The sequence below is a fragment of the Lissotriton vulgaris genome, chromosome 3_1 (assembly GCF_964263255.1).
Source record: "Lissotriton vulgaris chromosome 3_1, aLisVul1.2, whole genome shotgun sequence".
Lineage (NCBI taxonomy): Eukaryota > Metazoa > Chordata > Amphibia > Caudata > Salamandridae > Lissotriton > Lissotriton vulgaris.
Genome location: NC_141689.1, coordinates 1,246,969,001 through 1,246,996,396, shown reverse-complemented (window position 1 = coordinate 1,246,996,396; position 27,396 = coordinate 1,246,969,001). Strand labels below are relative to the sequence as shown.

At 47.0% G+C, this 27,396-nt stretch overlaps 1 protein-coding gene across 1 annotated transcript in view; it reads left to right on the top strand.

The window, feature by feature from the left end:
• Nucleotides 1-27,396, top strand: part of LOC147727738 (uncharacterized) — a 158,498-nt gene that overhangs the window by 117,063 nt on the left and 14,039 nt on the right. Inside the window, exon 8 of the mRNA XM_086961738.1 lies at nt 4,301-4,411. Within this exon, the coding sequence (XP_086817864.1) occupies nt 4,301-4,411 (111 nt within the window). The remainder of the gene's footprint in view (nt 1-4,300; nt 4,412-27,396) is intronic.

Here is a 27,396-nt window from a genome sequence, read left to right as displayed (position 1 = left end):
ATCGCCTAAACTGAGACATTTGCCTGACAAAAGCTTCACAAAGCAGCACCAGTCTGAGTGCGTTGGCGTGATGGAAAGGATCTTCCGACAAGATCTATTTAAAGAGAGCTCCCTACTTCCTCCTACACTCCCATCTCCTCAAAAATAATAAATAATGTTACAAAGAGCCTGAATACGATCTTGCCGGATGGGATACTTTGTCCCAAATGTGACGGATATCCCGTCTGTCATATTCCCAAAATTCCATTATATCCTAAGGAACTTGTAATACGGTGGATGGGATATCCATCACATTTGATGGAGCATCCCATCCGCCAAGATCATAATCAAACCCAAAGTTCTTTGATCAGGCTCCATTATCGTACACATCGGGTGACATAAATAATAAGCATTTTTTAGGCAATTCAATCAATTGCTCTCAGTGGAACGCCTCCTAAGTTATTTTTTAAATTTTTTAAATTTTGTTTATGGATCGCTGAACTTGGTCCACGTCGCAACAAAGTGATGTTTATAACAAATGGGATATGTGACTAATACGTGGGATTCATTGCAGGATTGTTTAAGTAACCAGTGAACACCATGTAACATCAAGTTGACAATAGATGGGAGCTAGCCATTAGCTTTTCAGTAGATGGAAAATATATAAGCCTTGAACACTTAGGTCTTCGATAAGCAGAACTGTTAATTCGAGTTGGCAGGGCATGTCCAGATACGGTTAAAAGGACAGTATTCCAGACACAGAATTCAGGAAGAACCGAGGAAGTATTTAAGGCATAATTACCAACATTCTGTGACGAAAATGAGAAGGGATATTTTCAGATGCCTAAATGATTAGTTAGTATAAGGATATCAATGGAAAAGAGATCATTTAACTGTTGCCCGTCTTATGTCATCACAGGAAAGTACATCACATGCCATTTAGGAGAAAGCCACGCCTTTTGAAGCTTCAGTATATTTAGTGGGCCATAGAGGAGGTAACTATATTTAGTGGGCCATAGAGTTGATAACTTGTGTCCTTCTGCCAACAGTTATTCTGGTCTACTTTCAAAAGACAAAAGTAATCATCACCTGAGAAAAAAATGGAGATTGTATATTTCTCTCAAAATCCTCACTTTAGTTAGAAAATCGGTGGTCCTTAGAAAACCAAGACTTTCCTTTAGGAACAGCTCCTTCAATCCAAACTGAAGTCCCTTCTGAAAGGTGGCGAGGAGCTCCAGATGTTTCTACTAATAATTCCTCCATGCAGATACACAGAATGACAGCTTTGTGGTATTAAAAACCAAAATATCAGTTGCTTAGACACCTACTGTTTGGTTCTCATACACTAATACTACCAGCAATTAGATTGTTGGTGCAGACCTTAAACTGACAAATATAACTATCAAGTAAGGTTTCACCAGGTGAATGATGCAGGGTGACACTTTCTATGAATTATTTGAGAAGAACAGATAATTGGACACACTGTGTGTTATAATCCGACAAGAAAGGACTACATCGCACACACCTCTAGGTAATAACATGGGTTGTGAGAAAATATGAACAGGCTTGTAGTGTGAGCACGAGTATGAGGGGCAAGAACCCTCAGCAGTGAGATGAACCCTTGTACCGTGCAAGCACATGGACTGTGAGAATATGGAAGCTCTTGAAATGTGTGAGCATTTGCTTTTCTAGACTAGAACCCTCTTGCAGTGATGAGATAGAACCTTTCTTAACTGTGAGAACACTCACTGCAAGTCCTTTCTATTTGATGTGCATCTAACTCCCTACTGACACCACGTGTCCAATCTAAACCAAAAACAGTCCTCCTGCTTCTTTTCTTAGCTTCCCTCGCTCTAGGGCCCTTCCCTCACGAAAGACCACAGAGGAGGTAGAGTCAAGCATTTCTTCCTTTTTTCTTGTGTCTGCTACTACAGACATTGCTGTGTGGACATGGTTGGGGCAGGTCCTCTTACTTAGCATTTATTTTTCTGATTGTATCAAGTTTCTCTTCCTGGCCTAAGATAGGTATGCACAGCTCTCTGCCGGGAGCCAGGACTTGGGACTCTTTCCGTGGATTCCTGTAATTTGTTTTGTAGGGGTGTGCAGGTAAAGTTTGTTTTTTCTTCACTGCCTGGCTCTGCTGCATTTTCTTTCAACCTTACTGTTGTGGAAGGTGAATCAGGCTGATCTTTATGAGCCTTCCTCTCTGCTTCTTCCAGGTTGCTGTGGTTGGTGGAAGGCAGAGTCTGTCTGGCTTTTCTCACTGCTTATTGTTGTTCTGAATGTTTTGGGTCACTGTATCTAGAAGTGGGAAGTGTGGACTCTTGTGATTATTGGCTTGCCCCAGCTCTACATGTTTGGTTCCAGGAAGAACAGACCTTCTTGTGAACTTTGTCAGCGGTGGTCCTGGGATGAATCAAATGCTCGTTGCAGAAAGTAGGGCTACCGAACATCGCATTATGGCCAGTTTGTAGTTTGAAGAGGCTCTCTCGGCCAGGTGGTTACGGTTTTTGACACTCAGTCGGAAGATAAGGATTCAAGTCCTACTGCTGCTGTGACCATATGCCCCCTAGAGGGTCAGCTCTACCATAAGGTGTTTTGAAGACTTCTAAAATCAGTGACTTTCATAAATCTTTGGACCCGCTTGCTCCCTGGTTACCCACTTGTTCAGTGGGATACTCGCTATAGAGTCATTTTCTTCTGAGCCTTGAGTAGGCTTCTATTTTATATCAGCCTCCTATTTTTTATGTGACTGAGGGGAGAGGAGTTGGCCTAACGGCTAGGGCAGTCGACCTCGAATCTGGGGAACCGGGTTCGAGTCTTGGTAATGATGCTGAACGTCCTGTGATTCTGGGCAAATCATTTAATCTCCTTGTGCCTAACAAAAGGAATGTGTCCTCATGTAACGCAACTGGTGCTATGTAAAGTGCTCTGATATCCGATACCTTTGGGTCAAGTTTGTGCTATATAAAAATCCGTTAAAAAAAAAAGAGAGGGCGGCACTGAGATCCAATTACATGATATCACACTTTTTTTCATGTTGGATCCTCTTGTACCTGCGGTCTTGGATGCTGTCTTCCTGTGTGCCTCTGTCAGAGTGTCTGAGGCGTGCGTGAGACTTTTCTTACTATGGCTTTCTGTTAATTGGATGGATAGTCTATTCCATCATATTCATAGGTGGTCCCTTCATTCAAGTCTTTTCTTGTCTTTAGCTAGTTTGCCTTGGAAATCTTTATCCATTACTTGTGTGAGGCAGTCTGCCTTGGTTCTGCTTACGTTTGGCTGTGACTGGGTTGGACCTTTGTCCTGGGATTCCCATCGGCCTTTTTTAGGTCCACTTCTTCTTTTCTCTGCTGTTCAGTTAGAGTTGAGGCTACTCAAAGGACTATTCCTGTTGGTTAAATCACCTGCATGCCTGCATTACCTACAGTGATATTGTCTGGAGCATCTTGTGTTGCTTAAGATTTGTTTGACCTTTTTGCACTTCAGATTGTGAGCTTGCTGCGTATCCTCGTATAGTAAGGACTGGTGTGAGGAAAGGTTGAAGAGATAATGTGCAATTACTTAGTGGTAATCTTACTCTGATTACCCTTCATTGTTCCAGTACTTATGTCCCACCATCCCTTCTTGTGGTCTCAACCTCAACCCCTGCTGCTTGGGGATTACAGGAAGTACTGCTGGGCTCCATCCTCTTAATTGTGCCTAGCGAGGGAAGGGGCTTGAGGAGAAAAGGAGTACGAGGGCTGGTATTGTTTTAGCTACGTCACATGGTGTCTGAAGGCAGTAAGTACTGGATGAGTTGGGGAAATTGGAATAATGAAAAATAAATACTGCAGATGCTGTATTTATGTGGTGCAGTAAATGTTGCCTCTTCTTAGTTTTCCTGAGGAAAATGAAGAATTACATTTAGAATTTGATGTTTTCCACACTATATTCTGCATGTATGGGAATTTGCCTTCCTTCCCCTCTGGTAATTTTTGGCAGGTTTGACCTGTAGAAGTTCGTTTGGGAAAAATTCCAGGAGCGCTTGTGTGCCACAGTACCCAAAATCCAATCCCTGCATAAACAAAGGTTTGTGCAGGGATAGGAATTCACCGGCCCACTTGTAATTGAGCACTTTGATGGATCTTTGAGTATGAATGAATTCTGCGACACCAGAGGGAAGCATATCCCTCTGGAGGGCATTCCAAGCCTTTGAAAGGCCTCCATGTGGATTTCCTTTTGCTGGTTCACAACCCCCTCTAGATCCTTGCATTCAAAAAGAAGGGTTGATGTTAAAATAAGATGTGTGTTGTATAATTTTGTTTTACTTTCTAAAAAGGACATGAAGTTGCTGCATCAGTTTTTTCATTTCGGATTAAGGATGAGGAAGAGGCGTGTGAAATGGAACATGAAGACTTTAAGAGGAAGGGAAGCAGCAGTTGTTCCTCAGGTAAGTAATTAGTGCTTTGCTTGTATCATTTAAAGTCATGAGATAATCATGTGTGTTATGCAAGGGTTTCTGATGACACACTAGTTCACAGCATAGCGAAAAGAATCAGATATTCTTTCACAGTACAGGAACGGCTGGGGGGAGGTGGCCATGGATAACTTGCACAAGGGGTATCTGCAGCCTTGGTCTTTATAGATCTTTCTGCAGCTTTTGATAATGTCTCTCATAACCATCTTAATTGAGTATCTTTATAAGATTGGGGACTGCCCCCAGGCCCTTAAATGGCTTGCGTCCATTCTAGCTGACAGAACACAGGCAATTTCCTTTGCCCCTCTCACTTTGGCAGCTGTTTCAATAGCCCCAGATGTTCATCAGGGTTTCTCTTTGAGCCATGCGTTACTTAGCATCTATATGTCTCTCCTGGTGGGGCGGGTTCACTCTTTTCACTTTGAGGTATGTCATATGTGGATGACACACAGATTATGGTCACCATTTATGAAAACAGCTTAGCCACACAAGCTGGTTTTCAATCGCATGTGCAGGCAGTAGCCACCTGAATGCATTCCAGCTGTCGCCATCTAAAATAAGATAAAACTGAGTTTTTTTTGCTTACATACAAACCTGTATTTGATTTGGACTGATGAGTGGTGGCCTACAGAATTGAGAACTGTCCCTGTTCTTGTCTCCAAGTCCTGGAACTTTGGAGTCTTTGTAGATTATGATTTGTCCATGGCCAGTCAAGTAGGAAAAGTAGTGGAGAACCGCTTATTCATTTTAAAAATGCTGCTTAATGAGGTGTCAAAAATAGTGACTCAACCATGATTCTATCTAGATTAGATTAAGGGAAAAAGCTGTAACTGGGTATCTTGGCTGTCCTATTGGCTCTCCTTCAGTTGGTCCAAAATGCAACTGCTAGGTTTGTTCTCAATCTATCTAGAACCGCCCACATAACTTCTCTTCTGAAGGCACTACATTGGAATGTACTTTGAAAGAGAACTATTTTTAAATTCTTGAATCACAGGAATCTGCATGCAAGGACCATAGGTATTTGACGAGGACTATTTCTCTCTATTGTCCTGAACGTAATCTTCATTCAGTTTATGCTTCATTGCTTGTTGTTACTAGGATTTCACGTAGCAGTGCCAACAGCCATGGCTTCTATTTCCTCACACCTAAAAAGTGCAATTAATTGCTATTTCTATAATTCAATAATTCTGATTTTTGTTCACTTATTACATGTGTTAATAAATGCAGTTTAGTGACAGGATGCTCCGGATTTGAGCAGCAGTACATTCTGCAAATAGATTTAGTATAATTTAGCAATTTTATGACCGAGCAATTACATTAAATTAAAGATAATAAAAGCTTAATTGGCCTAATAAATCATATTGTAAAAGTTCAATAAGTAAGCTGATTCTCGACTTGGAAAATCACAACAAACAGTACAGTTTAGGCATCTTTAATATGCCAGAGTAAGTGGAAGTCCTAAGCTGTTTTATCTACTTGGAAAATATCTTGACTAAGCTATTGAATGTAGCATTTTCCAAAAAAATGAAATTGAAAAAGCTGACTGTATCCCATCTCTTCGGAAAACAAATTAATTAAACAAAGTCAAGCTAATCTCAAAGTGCAATGTTATTATCAATTAGTTAGGATACTGAAAGCCGCTAGAGAGATACAATTTTTGACAGCTATGTTGATAAGTTTTACATTCATTAAGTTTTTGCCTTGGAAACTCTCTAACTTCAATTAAAAGACAAAACATATAGACATGGCCTATGTAATTCTTCTACTATGAGGTGTTGGAAGGGTGCTATGTCTACATCCTTCAACTCTGCAGAATTTAAATACCTTGCTAGATCTACACCATCCAATATCCATTGAAGAACAGGAATCTGAAGACCTCTGAAATGTTTATAAATTTGTTTCTTTGTTTTTTATATTACCATCTTTTGTAAGGTTATGATGATAAATAGCCTGGAGTTTATAGTGCTGTTCAGCCTTTCTAGTTTGTGCCACTGAGTCTTACCATTTTGCTGGATGTTTCTCTACAAGTGATTTGTCTTTCATGTGTGTTGTGTGTCCTAGAGCCTTTTGTGATCTACTTTCTTTTAGGACAATTGCTCATAACGTCATCTGGTTAACTCAATGATGTTATGAGCAATATACTTATGGTTGATTTTGGATTTTGTTTTTTATATCAGTTTAAAATGGTCTCTGTAAATGATAAGGTTAAGGGGAAAAAAATAAGTGACTACTTAGCTAGACATAAGTACAGTGTTCGTTTGATTCAAGAGACTCAAATTAATGACAAAATTTTTTCTTTAATGGTTTAAGGCTGGGTTGGTAATTTTGTTTTTCTCCAGCTGTTGGCAGACAAATGGTGTTGCTATTCGCTTTTCTAGAAAAAAACTGTCCCAAATATTAGAGGAACACTGTCATACTAGTATTAGATTTATACATGCTGAGGTTAAGCTTGATACATTCTTACTACCTTTAGTTAATGGTATGGGCCAACCTTTTGGCGGGACATCCCTTCTGAAATTATTTTCCTGGGTACAATTTTTCGTATAGTTGGTGGAGATTTGAACTTTATAAGAGACCCTTTTCTGTATAGTCTTTCCTACCTTCTTGCTGTGTGTCGGGCTGGGCAGCAGTTCTTGGACCCTTCTGTGGACTTCTGTTAACAGCGCTAAAGCTCGCCGCACCCGCTTTGCGGGTGCCGCTTCGCGCTCAGGACCGTGGGCTCAAGCGGCAGGACTGTGCTGAGGATTGTGTGAGAGACTTGGAGTGTGGCAGTTGCTTCAGTGGTGGTGCGCAGCAGGGACTCTGTCTCCCAGGAGTCCCTGCACACCCAGGAACATCGTGGACGCGCCCCCTGATAGCCACGCCCCCAGCCTGCCCAGGTGGATAAAGTTAGGCTCTCCCTGTGAGCCTGTGGGACGCCTACCTTCTTGCTGTGTGTCGGGCTGGGCAGCAGTTCTTGGACCCTTCTGTGGACTTCTGTTAACAGAGCTGCAGCTCGCCGCACCCGCTTCGCGGGTGCCGCTTCGCGCTCAGGACCGTGGGCTCAGGCAGCAGGACTGTGCTGAGGATTGTGTGAGAGACTTGGAGTGTGGCAGTTGCTTCAGTGGTGGTGCGCGGCAGGGACTCTGTCTCCCAGGAGTCCCTGCACACCCAGGAACATCGTGGACGCGCCCCCTGATAGCCACGCCCCCAGCCTGCAACACCCTTTATTTCAACAGCTTGTCTACCGTCTCGCGGGACGCAGAGCGAAGCCCGAGCAAAGGGCGGGCAGTCGGTGGCAGTCAAGGGCTGACAGAGGCTGGGCTGGGCCAGGTCCCTAACATCATCTACACTGGCCCAGAAAGGTACTGTGACATTGTTAGAGGGCAAAACCCGAACCATGTCTACTCGCTCTGGGAAATTGCTCAGAGGTGGGGGCGAAGGGGTTGGGGGAAACCCAACGATAGGAACCATGGATAGGTTTATCACCAGAGTAGCGGCAGTCATAGAGAAAGAGATCGCAATGACGGAGCGTCGCCTCTCCGGGGATCTCCTACCAGTTAGACGATCCTCTCTTGGCTCTGCGGCCAAAGCCTTGTCACCTACTCCGATTAGTGCTCCATCCCCACTTAGTATAGAAATGCCTGAGCTTCCCCGGTTGTCTGAAATAGGCGAAAGTATAGACAGGTTAGAGAACCTAGCAGCACAGTTAACACCAGGCGATCCCAGTGACGAGATTGCTGGAGGGTGCGTTCCACCTTTATTTTCTCCTGTTATTAGTCAAAACTCTCCGTCGCCAGACCCTGCTCCCCCTGTGGGTCCCTCATTGTCCTGCGCGCCCTGTGTGTTTCAGGGTGCCCGGAAACAAGCTAAGAGGAAAAGGGTTGTGAGTGTACGCAAAGGTAGCCATTCCATACTTTGTAAACGCTCTAGGAAGCAAGGGTCAAGGGCCACGGATGTAACATTAGATAATGGTCAGAGCCCAGAGCGTCTGGGTGGATTGGGAGAGTCTCCGCCTCAAGAAAGGGGACTCGATACCAACATCAAGCCATATGCTATCCAAGTTCCAGCTTGCTTGGATCAAATCATTGATGCGCTTAACCGTTCCCTGACACCGCTCATAGAACAAATCAAGAGGGTGGAGGCTAGAGTAAATAGTCTTGAGCAGTCGACCCTTGACAACTTTTTTTCACTCAAGACTCTGATTAAACATCAGAACAGGAATAGCGAGGACCCCTCATGTGGCAGATTGGGAAAAGGAGCTGCAGCTGTTGCTGCTCCGGTACAGGTTCCAGTTCCGCCAAAAGCGGCTTCCCTAATAGCACTAAGTACGGCCCCAACTCCCACTACCACTGCCCCACTCATGCCCAAATCAGTTCCTACTACCACTGCTCCACCTATGTCCAAATCAGGTCCTGCCCTACACTCTATTCCAACTCAAGGGAAGCCCACTAAGGTCGATAAAGTACATAAGATAGTAACGCAACCGAAGGCCCCCGCGGGTGGGTGTAACTCTAAACCTAAGCAAATACTCCCAAACAGTGCAAAGACTAAGGGAGATGGGGCACCTTTGCCAGCTAAACCTGCCAAAAGCCATTTGGCAGCACCTGTCTTGGCTGCACCCACCTTGAAGAACTTCTCTGGCAGACCTTATGCTGACCTCCCCCCCGGACTGCCATCCTTACGTCGTTGTGCTGGTCAAGGTCCCACCCTTGAAAGATAACCAATCAGAAACCCACCAAGCCCTAAAAAATAAAAGCCTTCACTGGCTAAAAATAAACAAACCACTCCCTGCGGGCGTAGATGGACTAATCCTTGGCGTCCGCAGGGTGGCCTGGGTTGGACGGGGCAAGAAGCAGCTGGAGGGAGACTGCGTTATTATCAAATTTCAGGACAACAGAGTAGCCAGATCGATCTGTATCCAAGACCAAACGGTGGGAGGCCCTGGAATTAGCGCAGTGGACCTGACCTATTTCTACCCGCGGCCTGCTAATCACACCATTCTCAGGCCTATTATGGGGGAAATGAGCAATGGTCATAGTGGTGGAATAAGTAGTTTGTCTGTACCCCCTTTCTATCCCCAAACTGGGTGGCTGGGTCAAAATTGTGGCCCTAGGAGCTACTGACTCGAAGCAATGGGAGGACTGGACAGGGGGGAACCGGGCGAGCCTTCACACGGTACTGTAATGCCACCTACTCTTCCCTCCCCCAATGAATCCCAAACCACATCATCGGTTACTTTGGACTTTTTGGGGGACCTAGTTCCTATTGGTGTTGGGCGATCACTGCCATGCTCGGACATGGTGACTCCATGTCAAGAGATAGTTTCCCTATGCGCTCCAGCTGTGACGGACCAAGTATTGAAGGTCTTCAGCTGGAACGTTGCCGGAATAGCCAGAAAACTGGCATTGCCCGACTGGAATGCACTAGTGGAAGAGTATTCCATATGCATTTTTCAGGAGACATGGAGTAGGGAGCCAGTGCATAGGGTGGGGTATTCTGCCTATGCCATCCCAGCTGTTTGCCCAGATTCGGGTAGGGAGCGACCTTCGGGGGGTCTCCTTATCTGGGTAGCTTCAACCCTAAATTGCACGGTAGTGGAAACCAAGACCAATAGCCCAGACTTGCTTAACATTACACTGAAGGACGCCAGGGGTTGTGTTGTTTTGAACATATTTAATGTCTACGCCAGAGGCACTAAGGGGGGGAGGCAGTCTCCCACAATTGCATTGTTGGAGGATTTGTTAGGGGCAACTCCATACAAAGCCTGCACTTTGATTGCAGGTGATGTTAACTGCACGTTCGAGCCTTTGGGCTCGGACGTTACCCAGGACCAGGATGAGGAGGATGGTAGGAGGGAGATACCAGTCCTAGAACTTCCCCCGATTAAAAAGTGGTCCGAGGTGGCATTGCAGTTAAATGCCCTTAGTATAGAATATGGCCTGAGGGCTTTAAATGGAAGGACTAGCTCGGACAAAGGGGGTGCTCATACATACAATAGGCCCAACCACACATCAAGAATTGATTACATCTTGCTTGATGTGTGTTTATGGAGCTCAGTGAGGGATATGGTAATAGTCCCCTCAGTCGAAAGCGACCACAATTTGCTGTCCCTCACTCTAGCCCCCTGGTGGTCTGTTAGCAGTGGGGGTCCTATACTTAGCCCCACAGTTGACCTTGGCGAGTCGGAGGTATCTCTTTGCGGTAGGCGCCTGAAGTGGTCAAAACTTCTCTTGTCTACCGGAAAACTTGAGGCTGTGTCCCAACTTTTGGCCCTAGCCCAACATAACCTAGGTATAGTTGAAGGAGGCCTGGGGGAGGTATGCGAAGTATTCTGCGACCTAACTGGGGCCTTGAAAAATCTGTTCACTGTGCGCCAGAGACATACTGGGCCGAAAGAAAGGGCCAATAAAAGAGACGGGTGGTATACCCATAACTGTAGGGAGGCGAAAAAAAACCTGGTCGAGGCAGTAAAAGCAAAATCTCAAGTCAGGACAAGGGAGGCTAGGAAGGTCTACTCCAAGGCTATCCAGACAGCAAAGAAGGAATGGGAGGAGAAATTCTGGGCGGACTTGTTGGCTGCTAGCAAAGGTAAAGATGCCAGGGAGTTTTGGAAATTGATAGGCTCCCGTAGAAGACCCGATGACACTCTGAGGACCTGTACTATTCCACCCCAGAGCTGGTTCCATCACTTTGGGGCCTTATACTCAGCGATAGAAGGGCCCCTAAACGAGCCAGCTGTATTCCCCTTTTCGATGGAATCTAGCACCCTTACCCTATTTACACCACGGGAGGTTGAGAATGCCATCAAGACTGTGGTCCCATTGAAAGCTGCTGGCCCGGATGGGCTCCCAGGGGATCTACTGCGGGCCTATCCATCTGACTGGGGTCTTATGATCTCGGCCCTCTTGAATGCCATCTTGGAGGGTGGCCCGATCCCAGAGTCATGGAGAGGGGCAGTGGTAGTCCCCATCTATAAAAAGGGTAGTAGAGACATTCCAGGAAATTATAAGCCAATAAGCCTGATTGACTCTTCACAAAAAGTAGCCGGAAAAGTGATCCTGGGGAGAATCCTACATTGGGTGGACGAGAACCAAGTCCTATCGGACTTCCAGGCAGGCTTTCGCTCAGGAACAGGTACAATTGAGCAAGTCTTTCGGCTAACACTTCTGCACTGGAAGGTCGTGGAACTGGGCAAGGGCAGTCTCTACCTGGCCTTCATCGACTTGAAGACTGCCTTTGACCTAGTTCCCAGGGAGGAACTCTGAAGGTTCTCCATGGTCTGGGCTTGCCCCCGTACATCCTTTTCCTCCTCACCAAACTCCACACGAATAACTTTGCCCAGGTTCGCTGGGGGAGAAATGGCGAGACAACAGACAGAATCCCGGTTTGTAGGGGTGTCAGACAGGGCTGCGTGTTAGCTCCCACACTTTTTTCCCTATATGTAAATGGTGTGGTGGAGCACCTGCTTCGGGAACCTGCGGACGCACCCTGCCTGGGGGGCGAGCGGATTCCAACATTGTTGTTCGCGGACGACACTCTCCTTATTTCAAAAACCCCACAGGGGCTCCAGAAGCTGTTGACCCGTTTCCAGGACTTTTGTGTAGCTAGAGGGTTGGTGATAAACGTAGAAAAAACGAAATATTTGATACTACGCCCACCAAGGAAACGGGGTCGTCCTCCCACTTTGAACTCTGTCCCTCTGGAGAAAGTATCTGAATTTGATTATTTGGGTTTACGCCTGAATGACAAGATGAACTGGTCTTCTCACATTGACAAGATGGTTCTTTGCCACAAAAGGGTACTAAAGGAATATCATACATCTTCCAGATCCTCAGTGGCGCCCGCAGTTGAGATCTACAAGGCAAGGGGGGTCACTTCTGCCTTTTATGGCGCGAAGCTATGGGGCAACTGTAATGTGGATTCCCTATCCAAGGCCGAAAATAAGCTCCTAAAGGACCTCTTAGCCCTCCCCTCGAGCACCCCCACAGTTCCGGTGCTCTTGGATTTGGGCTGCAGAAGCATCAAAGACCAGGCCCGTCTTCGCCCATTGCTCTTATGGTCCCGCATATGGAGGGTCCCGGAACTAAAATCTTATGCTGAGGGCCTATCAGAAGTAATGGGCATGGGGGGCTGGAACAAAATCAAGTGGCCGAGGGACACAAAAAATCTTCTGGGTGAATTGGGCCTGGGACACTGTTGGTCTACAAAATCTGCTCCCCCAAAGGCAGTCCTCAAAAAACTTTATTGGGACTGGGTCTTTTGTCAGCAAAGTGGGAACCCTAATCACTGCAATTCGACTACAGCGTTCCTCAGAATAAAGGATGTGGCATTATATGAACCTTACATGGATTTTATCACTATGCCAGTGGATAGGGCCCTTTACTTCAAGTTCAGAGTTGGCACTCTCCCGCTAGGAGCAACTGTATCAAAGTGGAAGTCCCATGTTGTTTTTATAAATGTATGTTATGCTTGTAAGATATCTTTGCATATCGAATAAAGCTTTCAATCAATCAATCAATCAATGTATAGTCTTTCCTCTACTAAATTTAAGTTTCAAAAGTCCTACCCTTTATTCAAATTGTTTTTTAAAAAACACAAAACTTGTTGATCATTGGAGACTTCACCTTCCTACTTAAAATTAATTTGCATTTTTTTCTCCAGCACTCCTCCTTCAGACTCCAGAGTTTACTATTTACTGTCCTCAATGTATGTAATTCGATCTCTAAGCCCAAAATAGATAATATTGATATTTCTAGCCATGCCACAATATCCTAATATCATAATCCTTAAAATTAGATGATTCTCCATTCTTTTACCCATTTCACGTCCCAGGTGGAAAATAAATGTTAATGAAATAAAGTACTAAATGCTATTGAACAATACTTTGCTCTTAATCTTGGGGAGAACACTTCCATGATAGTTTGATAGGATGCCTTTAAATCTGATATAAGAGGTACCTCACTTTTTTCATGATTGCTCATAAGAACAAACCTTTCAGTTCAGATATTGCTGGTTTAAAAAAAGCAATTGCTAAGCGGTGACTAATTGTTTATTTCATCTAGTAACATTGATTACAAATTGAAAAGGGGCAGGGTAGAAACAGCCTGACCCCCTAGCCCTCTTGGGGGGGTCCCACAGGGACAATAAAGCATTAAAAAAAGAATTTGTCTTGAGTTGCGCAGGATCTGTGGATTTCGCTGAAAAATCCAAAAACAGAGCGCGGTCTCCCGAGCTTCTGTAATCTTGAGCCCCCAGGTGGGCCAGGTCTCAGGGGCATGTACAATATATTAAGGAGGGGGTCAAAAGGGGCCCCCTCCTATGGCTCATAAAGTCCCGGGAACCGCCACCTCCCCGTGGCATTGTTTATATTTTATGAAGGGTTGCCTGCTCCGCTACCTCCAGAGGGTACATGTTGAATTAATGCGGGGGGGAATACGCGGCCCCCCTCAAAGCCTGGGGGGCTGCCACTTCCCGTGGCTAAATATGTCATTAATGTGGGGGCAGGTGGCCCCTCCACACCCCTGGAGACTGCCACCTTCCTGAGTCTAGAGTGAAATGAACGCCGGGGGCCTGTGTGACACACCGTCAGCCCTGAGGACCGCCACCTCCGCAGGGAAAATCATGACATTTAAAGAAAGGGGGGGGGGGCGTGGTCACCCGAAGCCCCAGGGACCGCCACCCCCCAGGGCCAGCTCTTGCTATGTCCTGGGGTGACCCCCCGCAGGGCATAGCTGTTTGCCATGGCTTAGCAGGAACTTTACCGCTCCAGCCAAGCCGTAGCAAACTGTGGTCGGCTTCAGCAAGCAAGAGCATTATGCAGTTCTCGCTTGCTGAAAGCGGAGCATAATTGCTTTTAGCAGCTCTCTCTCTGTAAAAGCAGTGCTGACTCACTCAGTGATGTCATCAGTTATATCTCTGACCATGTCATGAGTGATGTAATATGTGAGGTCATAAGCAGTGCATTGTGGGGGCATAAATTATAGTTATAGCTCAGGTAACTATAACTGCTGAATTTTACTGTTTTTTTATGAATGAAATCGGAGCCTATCTATAAAGTCCCTGTAACCTTTGTTTTTAAGTGAATTTCCAAGGTTTTTCAAAATCTATTTCCTAACTATAACGTCTCTGTAACCTTTGTTTTTTTTAAGTGAATATATATAAATATATCCAAAACCAAGTTCCCCTCCAAAGTTAAAGAACAAGCCACACCAATTCAGCAGGTCAAAATCGCGCTTTATTCAGCATTTCAGGCATGACGCGTTTCGTCGTTTTGACTTTTTCAAATGCCCAATGGATTAAGAAATGCCTTCAATGTCCACCTTTTAAACCCAGCTGGCCTCTCTACGATTGGATGACGCCTGCTGGCAAGCGCTAGGCAGTCACATTTTGTAAGTACTCCCCCAAGGGGGCGGTGACTGCCTCCTCTCACCTGGCGCCCAGATCTTGATGGCAAAAGCGGCTGACCTGGAACATTCACCCACCCGCAGGGCACAGCTGCAACCTCATCTATATAAATATGTATATATATCTATATATATATATATATATATATATATATATATATATATCTATATATATATATATATATATATATATATATATCTCCCCACAAGCGCCCCGGCCTCAGAGACGCACTCCTCCAGCTGGTGTGTTTCAAAACCTTTATTTGCAAAAGGTACAGGGTTACAGCTCCGCTTATATAGTTCATTAGCCTGACGCGTTTCAGAGCATTCTTGCTCTTTCTTCAGAGGCTGTCTGTTTTGCACGCATTTTTTCTGGCTCCCACAGTTCCCTGCACGTTTATATCATTAGGTCATAGGCCTCCGGTGTGCCATGTTTTTCAGATGCATGCTGGAACATGTAGGTATTTCCTTTTTTATTTTTACACCTTCAATGGTTTCTGCGTGACAAAACCCTTCCTGAACCAAATTATTTCCCTCCAGTGGGATCCAGAGCTGCAATCCTGTGCCATTGTTCAAGCAGCCAGCTGCGCCGTACTCACGATCCTGAAGGTGCAGGTCGAACGGTCCTTTGGTTCACTGCAAGGTGGTGCGAACTCCCACGGTTGAGCTAACCGCATTTACATCTTAATTTGGTTCAGGAAGGGTTTTGTCACGCAGAAACCATTGAAGGTGTAAAAATAAAAAAGGAAATACCTACATGTTCCAGCATGCATCAGAAAAACATGGCACACCGGAGGCCTATGACCTAATGATATAAACGTGCAGGGAACTGTGGGAGCCTGAAAAAATGCGTGCAAAACAGACAGCCTCTGAAGAAAGAGCAAGAATGCTCTGAAACGCGTCAGGCTAATGAACTATATAAGCGGAGCTGTAACCCTGTACCTTTTGCAAATAAAGGTTTTGAAACACACCAGCTGGAGGAGTGCGTCTCTGAGGCCGGGGCGCTTGTGGGGAGATGTAAATGCGGTTAGCTCAACCGTGGGAGTTCGCACCACCTTGCAGTGAACCAAAGGACCGTTCGACCTGCACCTTCAGGATCGTGAGTACGGCGCAGCTGGCTGCTTGAACAATGGCACAGGATTGCAGCTCTGGATCCCACTGGAGGGAAATAATTTGGTTCAGGAAGGGTTTTGTCACGCAGAAACCATTGAAGGTGTAAAAATAAAAAAGGAAATACCTACATGTTCCAGCATGCATCTGAAAAACATGGCACAACGGAGGCCTATGACCTAATGATATAAACGTGCAGGGAACTGTGGGAGCCTGAAAAAATGCGTGCAAAACAGACAGCCTCTGAAGAAAGAGCAAGAATGCTCTGAAACGCGTCAGGCTAATGAACTATATAAGCGGAGCTGTAACCCTGTACCTTTTGCAAATAAAGGTTTTGAAACACACCAGCTGGAGGAGTGCGTCTCTGAGGCCGGGGCGCTTGTGGGGATATATATATATATATATATATATATATATATATATATATATATATATATATATATATATATATATATATATGTGTGTGTGTGTGATATATGTGTGTCTGTATTTGTATATATGCATATTTTACCCAATGGCGGTCACCACTGGGTAGTTATAGTTAGCACCACGTTCCATTGGAAATAGATTTTTTGCTTTGCTAATAACTTAGGTACAGTTTGACGAAGCACAAAACTTCCCCAAAAAAGTCTCATCCACCGCAGGTGCTTCCTGCAAACTTTTAAGGTGGTCCGTCAAACAGTTGCCAAGAAAAAGGGGGATGGTCACAAAACATATATTCTCCATTTTATTTTCCATAGGAAAATTGAACAGCGATACTGCGAAAAACATATGGATGGAATTATACCAAGTGTGGCATAAAGCAACCACTTGGTCCAGAAAGTGTGCTTTTTGTGATCTGGTGTAAATCCATTGGGTAGTTTTTGAGAAATTAAAGTTCAAATTGTATGTATATTTCAAGCTGCAGAGGATCCGCAGATCCCACAGAGCTAAAGATGCGATCTGATTGGGTGCCATCACTTGAACAAAGATGTAGTAGCAGCTATTTTAGAACTCAGGGACTCAGTCCCTTGACCAACTAAAAATATAAAAAAACATATAGGGAGACAGGATAGGACTACCCTGCCCTCTGATGCTTGGAAGAGGGGCCCCAGGGCCAAAAACTTTTTTTTTTTTTGGTAGCGCAAGTCGGCAGAGGATCAGTAATCCTGTAAAAAAAAAAAAAGGCAAGCTCTCACCCTTTTTTACATTTTAAACCTCCCAGGGTGAGCCAGGGTGCGTTCGGTCAGTGCATTAGATTTTTTTATCCATTTTTAGACCCTGATGAATCCATGCCATGGGGCACCTTTCCTGTAAATGGGGAGGGAGTCTGTGGCCTTCCTCCCCTAGCCATTTCTGGGCCTTGGTGACCCCATCCACCAGCTTGATTGCTTTTTTATTGGTTGGGGGGCACGCTGCCCACCTCCCCAAGCAATTTGTATTCCCTGATTCTCTCATCCTTAGGGCCAATTGTCTTTTATGGGAGAGGTGGTATGCGGCCCACCCTCCCCCATACTATGGTCATGGGAACAACATCCCTCAAAGCTGGATGGCATACAGTGTGCCAGAGATGCCATCCCCCGGGACATGGTTAGGTTCTGAGCCTGGGAGAGTGCAGGAAGGGAAAAGAAATGTAATTCCTTCTGTGTACGTCCTTCTGTGCTGTCTGCGCCTTGATGCCCCTTGGGGCTAAGTCTGCGCGATACAAGTTTCCATTCATTCATTCATTCATTCCCTACCTGCACTCGCCAGGCAGAGAACAGTCCTTTGTCACTGCCGGCAGTAACATAGACAAAACTTGCTTCCTTTGGACTGCTATAGAGGTAACAGAGCTGGCTCTCGCCACACCCAGGATAGGTGCTGGCTGAGGAGCAGACTGGAGCAGTGGGGGTCTTGGGTCTCTCCCCTCCCCCGCAGCCCAGAACTTTAAAAAAAGGTGTGGGTGCCTTGGGAGGACACCCGCAGTAAAAGTTAAATGGTTGACTCCTGCCGGCACCCACAATGGATGCTCACTGGGAAGCAGGAGGTGGGGACTTGCCATGTTGTGGGTGTCCCTGCTGGCCATCAAGGTACAGATTATAACGTAATCGGCAACTCCCTTCGGCACCCAGGATGGGTGCTACCTTGGAACTGGCAAGGGCCAAGGGAACCCTGGGGATCTCACATCCGGCCTCCAACATTTGACATGTTGTGGGTGCCCCAGGTGGGCACTAGGACACCAAAAAATATTTAAAAAGAATAATAAGTGAATATCGGGAGCCGCTCATTTATTATTCACTGCTGCAAGCAAGAAGCCCCACTATAATGCCCTGCAAAGGCTTTTTAGTTAAGTATTTTGATCCTATTGGTACCCCTAGAAGGGGTAGGGGGACCATCCAATTTTTAAAAAAAATATTGTGGAGGGCTGCAAGGAGGTCAACAGCCCAGAGCAACATAAAAATAAACTCAGTAAGTCTACTGAGTAATTGAATCCATGAACCCAGGAAAGCTTACCATCTATTTTTTAAAGCCCTCCAAGCTAGAGCTATGCTCTTCAGCTGGAGTCCAGGGGCCCCTTGTGGTTGGTTCTTTGGCTGCACTTTGCGGCCTGAAACGTGTTAAAAAAAGGCTTGAAGAAATGTTTAATATTTCTTTTAAAAAAATGCTTTATTGAAAATATTTGTGACAGTCAGTATAATTAAACATTCCAATCTGTGAATTTATAAAATATGCATTTGATTATAGTTATTGGTAATTTTTTGACATTAGGTCTGCTTCTTTTTATATTTTGGTGTTCTGCCCCTTTGACAAAGACAGTAGGTCCTACCCTACTTTGATAGGCTCCCTTCATATTGCTACATAGCACAGTCAGCTGTTCGCAACAGCGGGGAGTTGTGCGCCCAAACCCAATCTGCGCACAGCCTTTGGGGATGTGGGCGCCCACATGGCTTTGGGTAACCAACACCACAACGTAAAATAGCGATAGATATATTACTTTCACTGAAAAAAACAAAGTTTAAAGTGACTTATAATAAGGAATTGTAATAAGATAAAAGTGTATAAAGCGCTCGAATGCCGCGGCGTCTTGGCGCTGACGAGTGTGAGGAGGGACTGTACCGTTGACAGCGGTGACTTAGTTTGTGGGGAATAACCAGGATTTCAGCAGTTTTCTAAAAAGCAGCCTGTTGGGTTGCAGTCTCATCAAGATGGGCAACTGATTCCACAGTCTAGCTGCACAGTGTGACAGACTCCTACCTCTCCATCTTGCTCTGTGAATTTTGGGGACATGAATGAGGCCCGCATTGGTGGATCTAAGATTTCTGGTGGGAGTGTACCATGAAAACATTTTTGGGATATCCACGGATACTCCTCCATATAGTGCCTTATGCACCAAACAGAGGGCCTTAAATTCTTCTCGTTGCTGAATAGGTAGCCAATGTAGCGATCTTATACCAGCCGAGGTGGGATGCCCTCTGGGAATGTTTAGTAGCAATCATGCGCAACGTTTTGCAATGATTGCAGTTTCGTCCTCTGTGCCCTGTTAATGCCCATAAAGAGTGCATTGAAGTTGTCTATTTCTTGTAAAATAAGGGCTACTATCACCGACTTCCTAAGTCCCTGAGGAATGAATGGGAAAATCTTCCGTAAGGTATTAAGTAAGAAGAAACAGGTGGAGGTTAGACGATTGATCTGAGCTGCGAAGTTAAGCTGATCATCAAAGATCACTCCTAGATTCTGGCCTTAGCTGTTGGACGAGACATTCACCGGCCTCAGTCGGCCACCAGCTTTGGTTCCACAGGGCTTGTCCATTACCGAACTCCACTACCTCCGTTTTATCAGTGTTGATCTTAAGAAAATTTTGGCTCATCCAGCTCATGATTTCCGTCAAGCAGGCATGAAAGCTGATGGCGGTGGTCTCAGGCTGCTTGAATACGGAAATGATAAGCTACAAATCATCCGCATATGAGACAAAAATAAAGCCATGCTCTCTGATGATTCTGGCCAGTGGAGTAACATAAATATTAAATAGAGTCAGTGACAAGGCAGATCCCTGCGGCTCTCCGCATGGAAGACAAAATGTTTCAGATTGTAGATTTTCGCAGTATATATTTTGCTCCCTACCAGCTAGAAAAGAAGAGAGAAGGGCTAGAGCCGTGTTCTCAATTCTCATATCCTTCAGCCGCCTCACTAACACTGTATGATTTACGGTGTTGCATGCTGCTGATAGGTATAAGAGGATAAGGACAGCTCTGCCTCCCCCATCGACCTGTCTGCGGATCTCCTCCGTAGCCATAATCAGAGCACTCTCATTAGAGGCACATGACCAAAATCCATGCTGACTTGTGTCCAGCAGATTGTTGGAGTCTAGGTATTGAATTAACTCCCTGTGGACTGATTTTCACGGATTTTGGCTGCTATTGGCAGGCATGAAATAGGGCGATAATTTTTTGCCTCAGTAGGGTACAGGATAGGCTTTTTCAGAATCTGCCTAATACATGCTTTTTTCCAGGTAATAATCTTACTTTACATAAAAATTCACTGAATAAACCAAAGGTTAGACGGATGATATAGTTCGGTTACATTTTCAGTTAAAATGTACTGTTTTAAACAAACAGTCTACTGAATTTCACCAGTTATAGTTACCTCAAGTAACTGTAAATCCAAGTGGGAAGGTTGGCCCCTGAGGGGGCTTGGGCACCTGTGGTAGTTTGGTACAGGACCTTGCCACAGTCCAGGCCCTGCTCCCAACCCACGCAAGGGGTGGACATGTTAATTAATTATTATTAATTGTTATGTTAATTAAACATAGAAATTCAATGAAAGAAAACAAAGATTAAAGGGACTTTATAGTAAGATGAAAATGTCAGTTAAAACATACAGTTGTAAATTCAAATCAAATCTGCTTTATTCGATTTTTGTACATTAAAAACCATAAAAGCGGCTGAGCATGGCGGACGCGGCTTAGCTGAGCTCCGTCCCGCCGGCCAGTTATCCGTCGATCTATCCTGCTCCCCTCACCCAGAAGTGACCCCGAGGGTGGAGATCAGTAGCGGAGGTCAGCGGGCCCTCGTCGGCGACTTTTTGGCCGGTGTTGAGCCTTGGGGACCGAGTGCCAGTGGATAGACACAATACGGCCTACGGGGCCCGCAGCAGCCGGGGAGCTCGAGTTTGGCGACCCCGGATAGTAGCGTGAAGTGGCACCAGGGGCACAGACGGCGAACGGTGGACCCGTGGCGGCAGGAGGTCGCGTCTGGACTTGTGTTGCCTGGAGGTGTCGGCGGACCCGTGGCGACAGGAGGTCGCGTCTGGACTGGTGTCGCCTGGAGGCGCCCGGGCTCCCCGCCGCAGCTCTTAGAGAAGGAACGGAGTGGTGCGGCCTGGCCTGAGTGCTGAGGCAGCATAGCCGGCGTTGGGCCCTTCCTGGAGCCCTCCCACTGGATCCGGTGGTGGGTCTCCCAGAGACGGTGCGAGTGGTGTGCTGGGGAACCCGCTGAGACCTTGGTAGTGTCGAAAATTGGGAGTGAGGCCTAAACAGACGACTGCAGCCGGGGACCTCGATTTTCGTGAGTCCCGGCGGTGACCTCGGGGAGTGGCCGGGGGCCTGGCCCTGGTGGAAGCTGGCTGGGAGTCATCGCCGGGCACCTGAGGCCCAGACCACGGCCGAGAGAGTGGAGCGCAAGGGCTCTGGCCTCCCCTGACTCAAGGTATGCACATTAATGACCCTGGGGCCCCCCTGATATGACTGTAGACTGGCTCCCCACCCGAAAGGAGATTGCGGATATTGGAGGCTAGTGGAGGTGGTCGGGGCCCCGGTCGACCGCGTGACTGCTGGTGAAGAAGTGCTTTGGAGGGGGCCCACGCTGATGGGGGCCGGCATGAGATCGTCGACATAGCGGTGGGGTGCCCTGCCCGACGACTCGGCGGTCAGATCGGGCCGCGGGGGGCCCATAGGTGGAGTCGTGGGCAACGATCCAGAGGATTTGCGTCAGGATTAGACACTGAAGCAGCTGGGCAGATATGACCAGTGGAGCAGGTGGTGGGGGAGGTCCCAAAACCGGACCGATTGACAAGTTCACGGGGCCTGGGGGCAGCGCGGGGGCCTCTGGTGGACCTCAGGTGGCTGGGCCGGACAATGCAGCACTAATGGCGGCCATTACTCAGTCCCGGGATGCGTTGGACGCAAAGATTGGGGCGGTGGGGTCGGATGTTACACTACTGCGCCAGGATCTGCGGAATGTGGTCTCCCGCATCACTGAGGCCGAGACGCGCATCTCCGGAGCAGAAGACGACATTGTGACTCCTGCGCAAAGTGGCCATCCTGGAATCTGTCTAAAAGGGATTGGTGCTCCGTGTGAAGGATGCAGACGGGCGCGCCTGGCGCAACAACCTCCGCTTTGTTGGCCTGCCGAGGGCTGTGAGAAGGGTGACATGGAGGGCTTCCTGGGGCGGTGGCTCGAGAGCTGGATGCCGCCAGATGCTCTATCCCGCTGCTTTGTTATCGAACGGGCGCACAGGGCCCTAATGCAAAAACCAGCGGGCACAGCCGCGGCCGGTGATCGCTAAGCTCCTTAATTACCATGATATGGATGTGATCCTGAAACCAGCCAGAGCAAAGGAACAACTGCGGTATGAAAACCACACTATCCTGATCTTCCCGGATTATACCCGTATGGTGCAACAACAACGCCAGTCTTTTACTGCGGCCAAGGCCCGGCTGCGTGACTTGAAAATACAGTATGCCCTTCTATATCCGGCCCGTCTGCGGGTTGTGTTTCAATCCCGCACCCACTTCTTTGATTCCCCGGAGGAGGTGTTTTCGTGGACTGATGAAATCAGGCCGGTGAGGGTACACACACCCCCTGGGCCGGACTCAGACTCCTTGCATGATGAGGCACGGGCGTGGTCCTCTCAACGCTCGGAGCAAAGACAATTGGAGGTCCAGATCACGGCAACGATCAGTGTCGGGCACGGCCTCCGAGAAAGAGTCGGGGCGGCCGAGAAACAGAAGAAGGGCACGTGAGCGCTCCGAGAGACATTTTGTTGAAGTACTGCTTTAACCTTCTATGATTAGGGGTTCCGCCCTGGGGTGCAATTGAGCCCTGCACTTGAGTGGAGTGGGTATGAAGCGAATGAGTGTTCCAGTGGGCTAATGGGGTGACTGGGGATGGGGGGGGTTTCTATGGGCGGGGAGGGTCCTCTAGTAGTGGGTAGGTGGGTGTAGGAGTGTTGGGAGTTGGATAGGGTTATGGGGATCCGTTGGTGGGGAGGGTCGTCGACCTCGCGATGGGGGTGGAGATCCTGCTACACCACGACAGATACTTCATTGTTTCTTGAGGTATGGGGTGGTGGGTGGGGATACAGGGGAATGTTTGATGTTGAGTTGAGGGGGGAATGCACAGTCCGGGCAATATCACTGTGGGGATGGAGGGTACATGCAAGTGGCGAGTGTGATGGTCTCTCGATACAATGGGTCCTTGATGTCAGGCCCAGATGACGGGCCGCTGGGCCCAGGGGCACACTTCGTGTCCTTAGTTGGAACGTAAGGGGAGTACTGGATAAGATCAAGCGGGGGGCAGCTCTGAAACAGGCTAAAAGGGTGGGGGCAGACATAGTGGTGCTGCAAGAAACACATCTACTGGGGACTAAAACACTATGCCTTCAGCGATATGGCTATACTCAGGCTTTCCATGCAGGTTTTGCCAGGGTCTCCAGAGGGGTGGCCATTCTGGTGCATCGTAGGGTCCCGTATGTCCACTCCACCAACTGGCTGGATGCGCAGGGTCGATACATTTTTGTTCAGGGTACATTGGGAGAGGAATCTGTTGTGTTTGGCAGAATGTATGCCCCGCCCCTGATGCAGTGGTCACTCGTAGAAAAGATATTTGCGATATGGGCTGACATCCCGAATGTGCTGGCAGTTATAGGTGGGGACTGGAATGATGTGGTTGATCAAGCACGCGATAGGTGCAGGCTTGGGGGGGGGGGGGGGGCGGTGGCAGCTGCTCATACTAAACTGAGTGATATGATTCGAAATCTGGGATGGATAGATACTTGGAGGCACATACATGGCGCACGGCGAGAATATACCTTCCTCTCTGCTGTTCATAAATCCTTCTCCAGACTGGACTATATCTTTGTTCCCTTGGCGGCTCAAGGTAAGGTGGAGTCTGCGGACATATTGCTGCGTGGGTTGTCGGACCACTCCCCGACGGCAGTGTCTATAGGTTTGGATCGACGGCGGCAGCCTTTTCGCTGGCGCCTCTCGGTCTGGCACTTGCAACTGGGGGACTACCAAGCGCATATGAGGAAGGCCATAGCGCAGTACTTAGCCGAGAATGTCGGGACAGTAGCGACTGCGACGACGCTCTAGGAGGCTATGAAGCCCACGCTGCGGGGCATTGACATTGCTTGGTGTGCGGCGGCTAGGAGGAGGCGTAGGGAGGCCATGGATCTGGCCGAGGCCAGAATTAGGGAATAGGAGCAACGCAGTGGCCTGGGAGGGGAGGACCGGACGGTGGAGCAGTTGCTGCTTGCGCAGCAGTCTTATACCTCATTGTTACTGGATGAGGCGCGGCAGTTGTGGCTGGCGACCAGCAGCAGGGTCTATCAATGGGGGGATAAGGCTGGGACGATGCTCCATAGGTTGTGTCAGGGTCAGTTCCAGGCTCAGACCCCTCTGAGGATCTTAGATGATTCCGGTTCCCCGATGACAGATCCCAAGTCGCTGGCGGAGGGATTTGCGGCTTACTACGCTGACTTATATTCCCCGCACGAATGCATTTCTGCAGACCTAGTTGCTAAGTTTATAGCCGACGTGCCGCCACGAGCAGTTTCAGATGAGGCCCGAGACCGCCTGGATAGTCCGCTAATGGAGGACGAGCTGGGGGTCGCCCTGGGAGAACTGAACACTGGGTAGGCTCCTGGCCCTAATGGCTTCCCCAGTGAGTTCTTTAAGAAATTCCATCTACAACTGGGGGCCCACTATAGAGCGGTAGTGGAGGAGGCAAGGGAGCATGGCAGCCTACCCCCGGACTGGAGACATGCTGAGGTGGTGGTGTTTCACAAACCCGGTCGACCCCCCGGGCAGTACGCTTCGTATCGTCCAATCTCCCTACTGAACGTGGAGGCCAAAGTCTTGGCCAGGGCGCTGGCCAATAGGTTATTGCCGTATATCACTGAACTTATGCATCCTGACCAGGCCGGGTTTATGCCCCGGCGGGCGACACGGCACAATATCAGGTGGGCCCATGTCGCAGTAGCGGCAATTCAGACCTCTGGAACGCAGGCGGCGCTATTCCTGGTCGATATGGACAGGGCGTTTGACTTGCTCAGTTGGACATATCTGTTCTCGCTCCTGCCGCGCCTGAATCTAGGGCCCGTATTCTTGTCCTATGTGAAATTACTGTACACTGATCTAACGGCTTCTGTCAGGGTGGCGGGGGCAGTGTCCTCGAGCTTTGCCATCCAGAGGGGTACTAGACAGGGCTGCCCCCTTTCGCCCTATCTGTTCGCATTGGCCATGGAGCCCCTGGCTGCCTGAGTCCGGGTGGACGCACAGCTGAAGGGGTTCAAGTGGACGCAGGACCTGTCAGACCGCATTGCGCTATACGCAGACGATGTCCTATTTTTCCTAACAGATCTCAATCGGTCGGGCCTCATCTTCTACGCATTCTGCAGATCTTCGGCGAGACTTCAGGCCTCTACATGAACCCACGCAAATCTACGCTCTGGGTTCTGGGGAGTGGCCCAACGATTGGAGATTGGGCAGCGGAGCTCCATAGGGCAATCGGGGGCATCAAATATCTAGACGTATTCCTGTCCGAGATCCCCGCAGTCGCATGGGAGCGAAATGTGGTACCAATCTGGGAATGGACCCGGTCAGATATTAAAATATGGTCCCGCATGCCACTGACCATCTATGGTAGATCAGCCATATTTAAAATGGTTAAGGAGCTGGGAGGGTCTGGCGAAAGGCACAGTAAGGCTACGCCACTTAGAAAATGACCAAAACAGATTGCCAGTACTGTGCAATAATTTTTCAAGATAATAGAAGAAAAAGCTCCTAGTCGCTAATTCAAAAATGACCACTCTTTCAGTCGAACTTTATGGTAGAAAGCTTGAATGCTTTTATTGTTATTTTGATTTTTACGAGTTTAGTTAGTTTTTTGATTTTTTTGAAAGATTTTTTCTTTTTTTATTTACATCATCAAGCAATAAACGTTATTTAAAAACAGTTATTGAAAATTGGAGGAGTGAAACTTTTTAGGAGACAAAGGAAGTAATTGTGGGGGTGATTTAGACAAACATTTAACACAAAAGTAGACACAAAACACGTGTACACAAGACAAGGATGTACATCAGACAATTACTGGGGGACGGTGATAGTTAGTGGTATGGTTTTATCAATTGGTTCAAGAAAACTGCGTTGCTGTATTCAAATTAAGAGATGAACCCAAGTCCTATTTACAATCATAGGGATGGTGTAATACAATAAATGAGCTCAAAACATCAAAACAGTAACCAAGACCAAATAATTTTCAAAATACTTTTCACTTCACAATTTGTTTAAGCAGGGATTGGTCTACAGCCATAAGAATGGCACCACAACCAACTAACACCTTGGTCGACGCGTTTCGAATCCTTAGGAGAATCTATCCGTATTTTCTATTTTTTTCTTTTCAATTAAAATTTTACATGTTTTGCTCCTTTTTACCCCACAACTCATGGTATAGGTCTTACTTATATTTACTTTAAATCCTCTATCTTTCATGTAGGTAGCGAAGTTAGTAACATCTCTTTGGAGGCCTATCTGCGTCCGCGCCATGATGACTGCGTCATCCGCATACAATAAAATAGGAACAGGGGTATTCTTAATGATTGGGTAATCCTGCCTGAGTTCTGTCAGGTAATGTCCTACACTATTTATGTATAGGGAAAACAAAAAAGGGGCAAGTATACAACCTTGAATTCCCCCTTTTTTATGCTAAATTTAGTTGAGCATTCCCCCTGTTTCCCATACCGAACCCTCGCCCCCGCTCCCCTGTACAATTCCTTAACGAATAGTAGCAAATTGGGATCGACATCCATCTCTCTTAAGGTGCTCCATAGCTTGTCATGATTCACACAATCAAAGGCTGAGCCTAAGTCAACAAAAGTCAATAAAAACTTTCCCCTTTTTGCTAATGAATATTTACCTATAATTAATACTAGGTTTAGTCCCTGCCCGGTCGTTCCCAACCATGTCCGAAACCCGTATTGAAATTTGGCTAATAAGCCTGTATCTTCTACCCAAAGTTGTAATTTATTTAAGATTACCTTCCTGGCAACTTTCATGAGTGCATCCAATAATGAGATTGGGCAATAGCAACGTGGTTTGTTTCTATCTCCCTTTTTGAAAATAGGGATCCCAATTGCATCTGACCAAGTCGGGATAAACCTATAACGATTGCAGCTATTCAAAACATTAGTTAGGAGCGGGCCCATAGTTCAATGTTGGACTTGTAA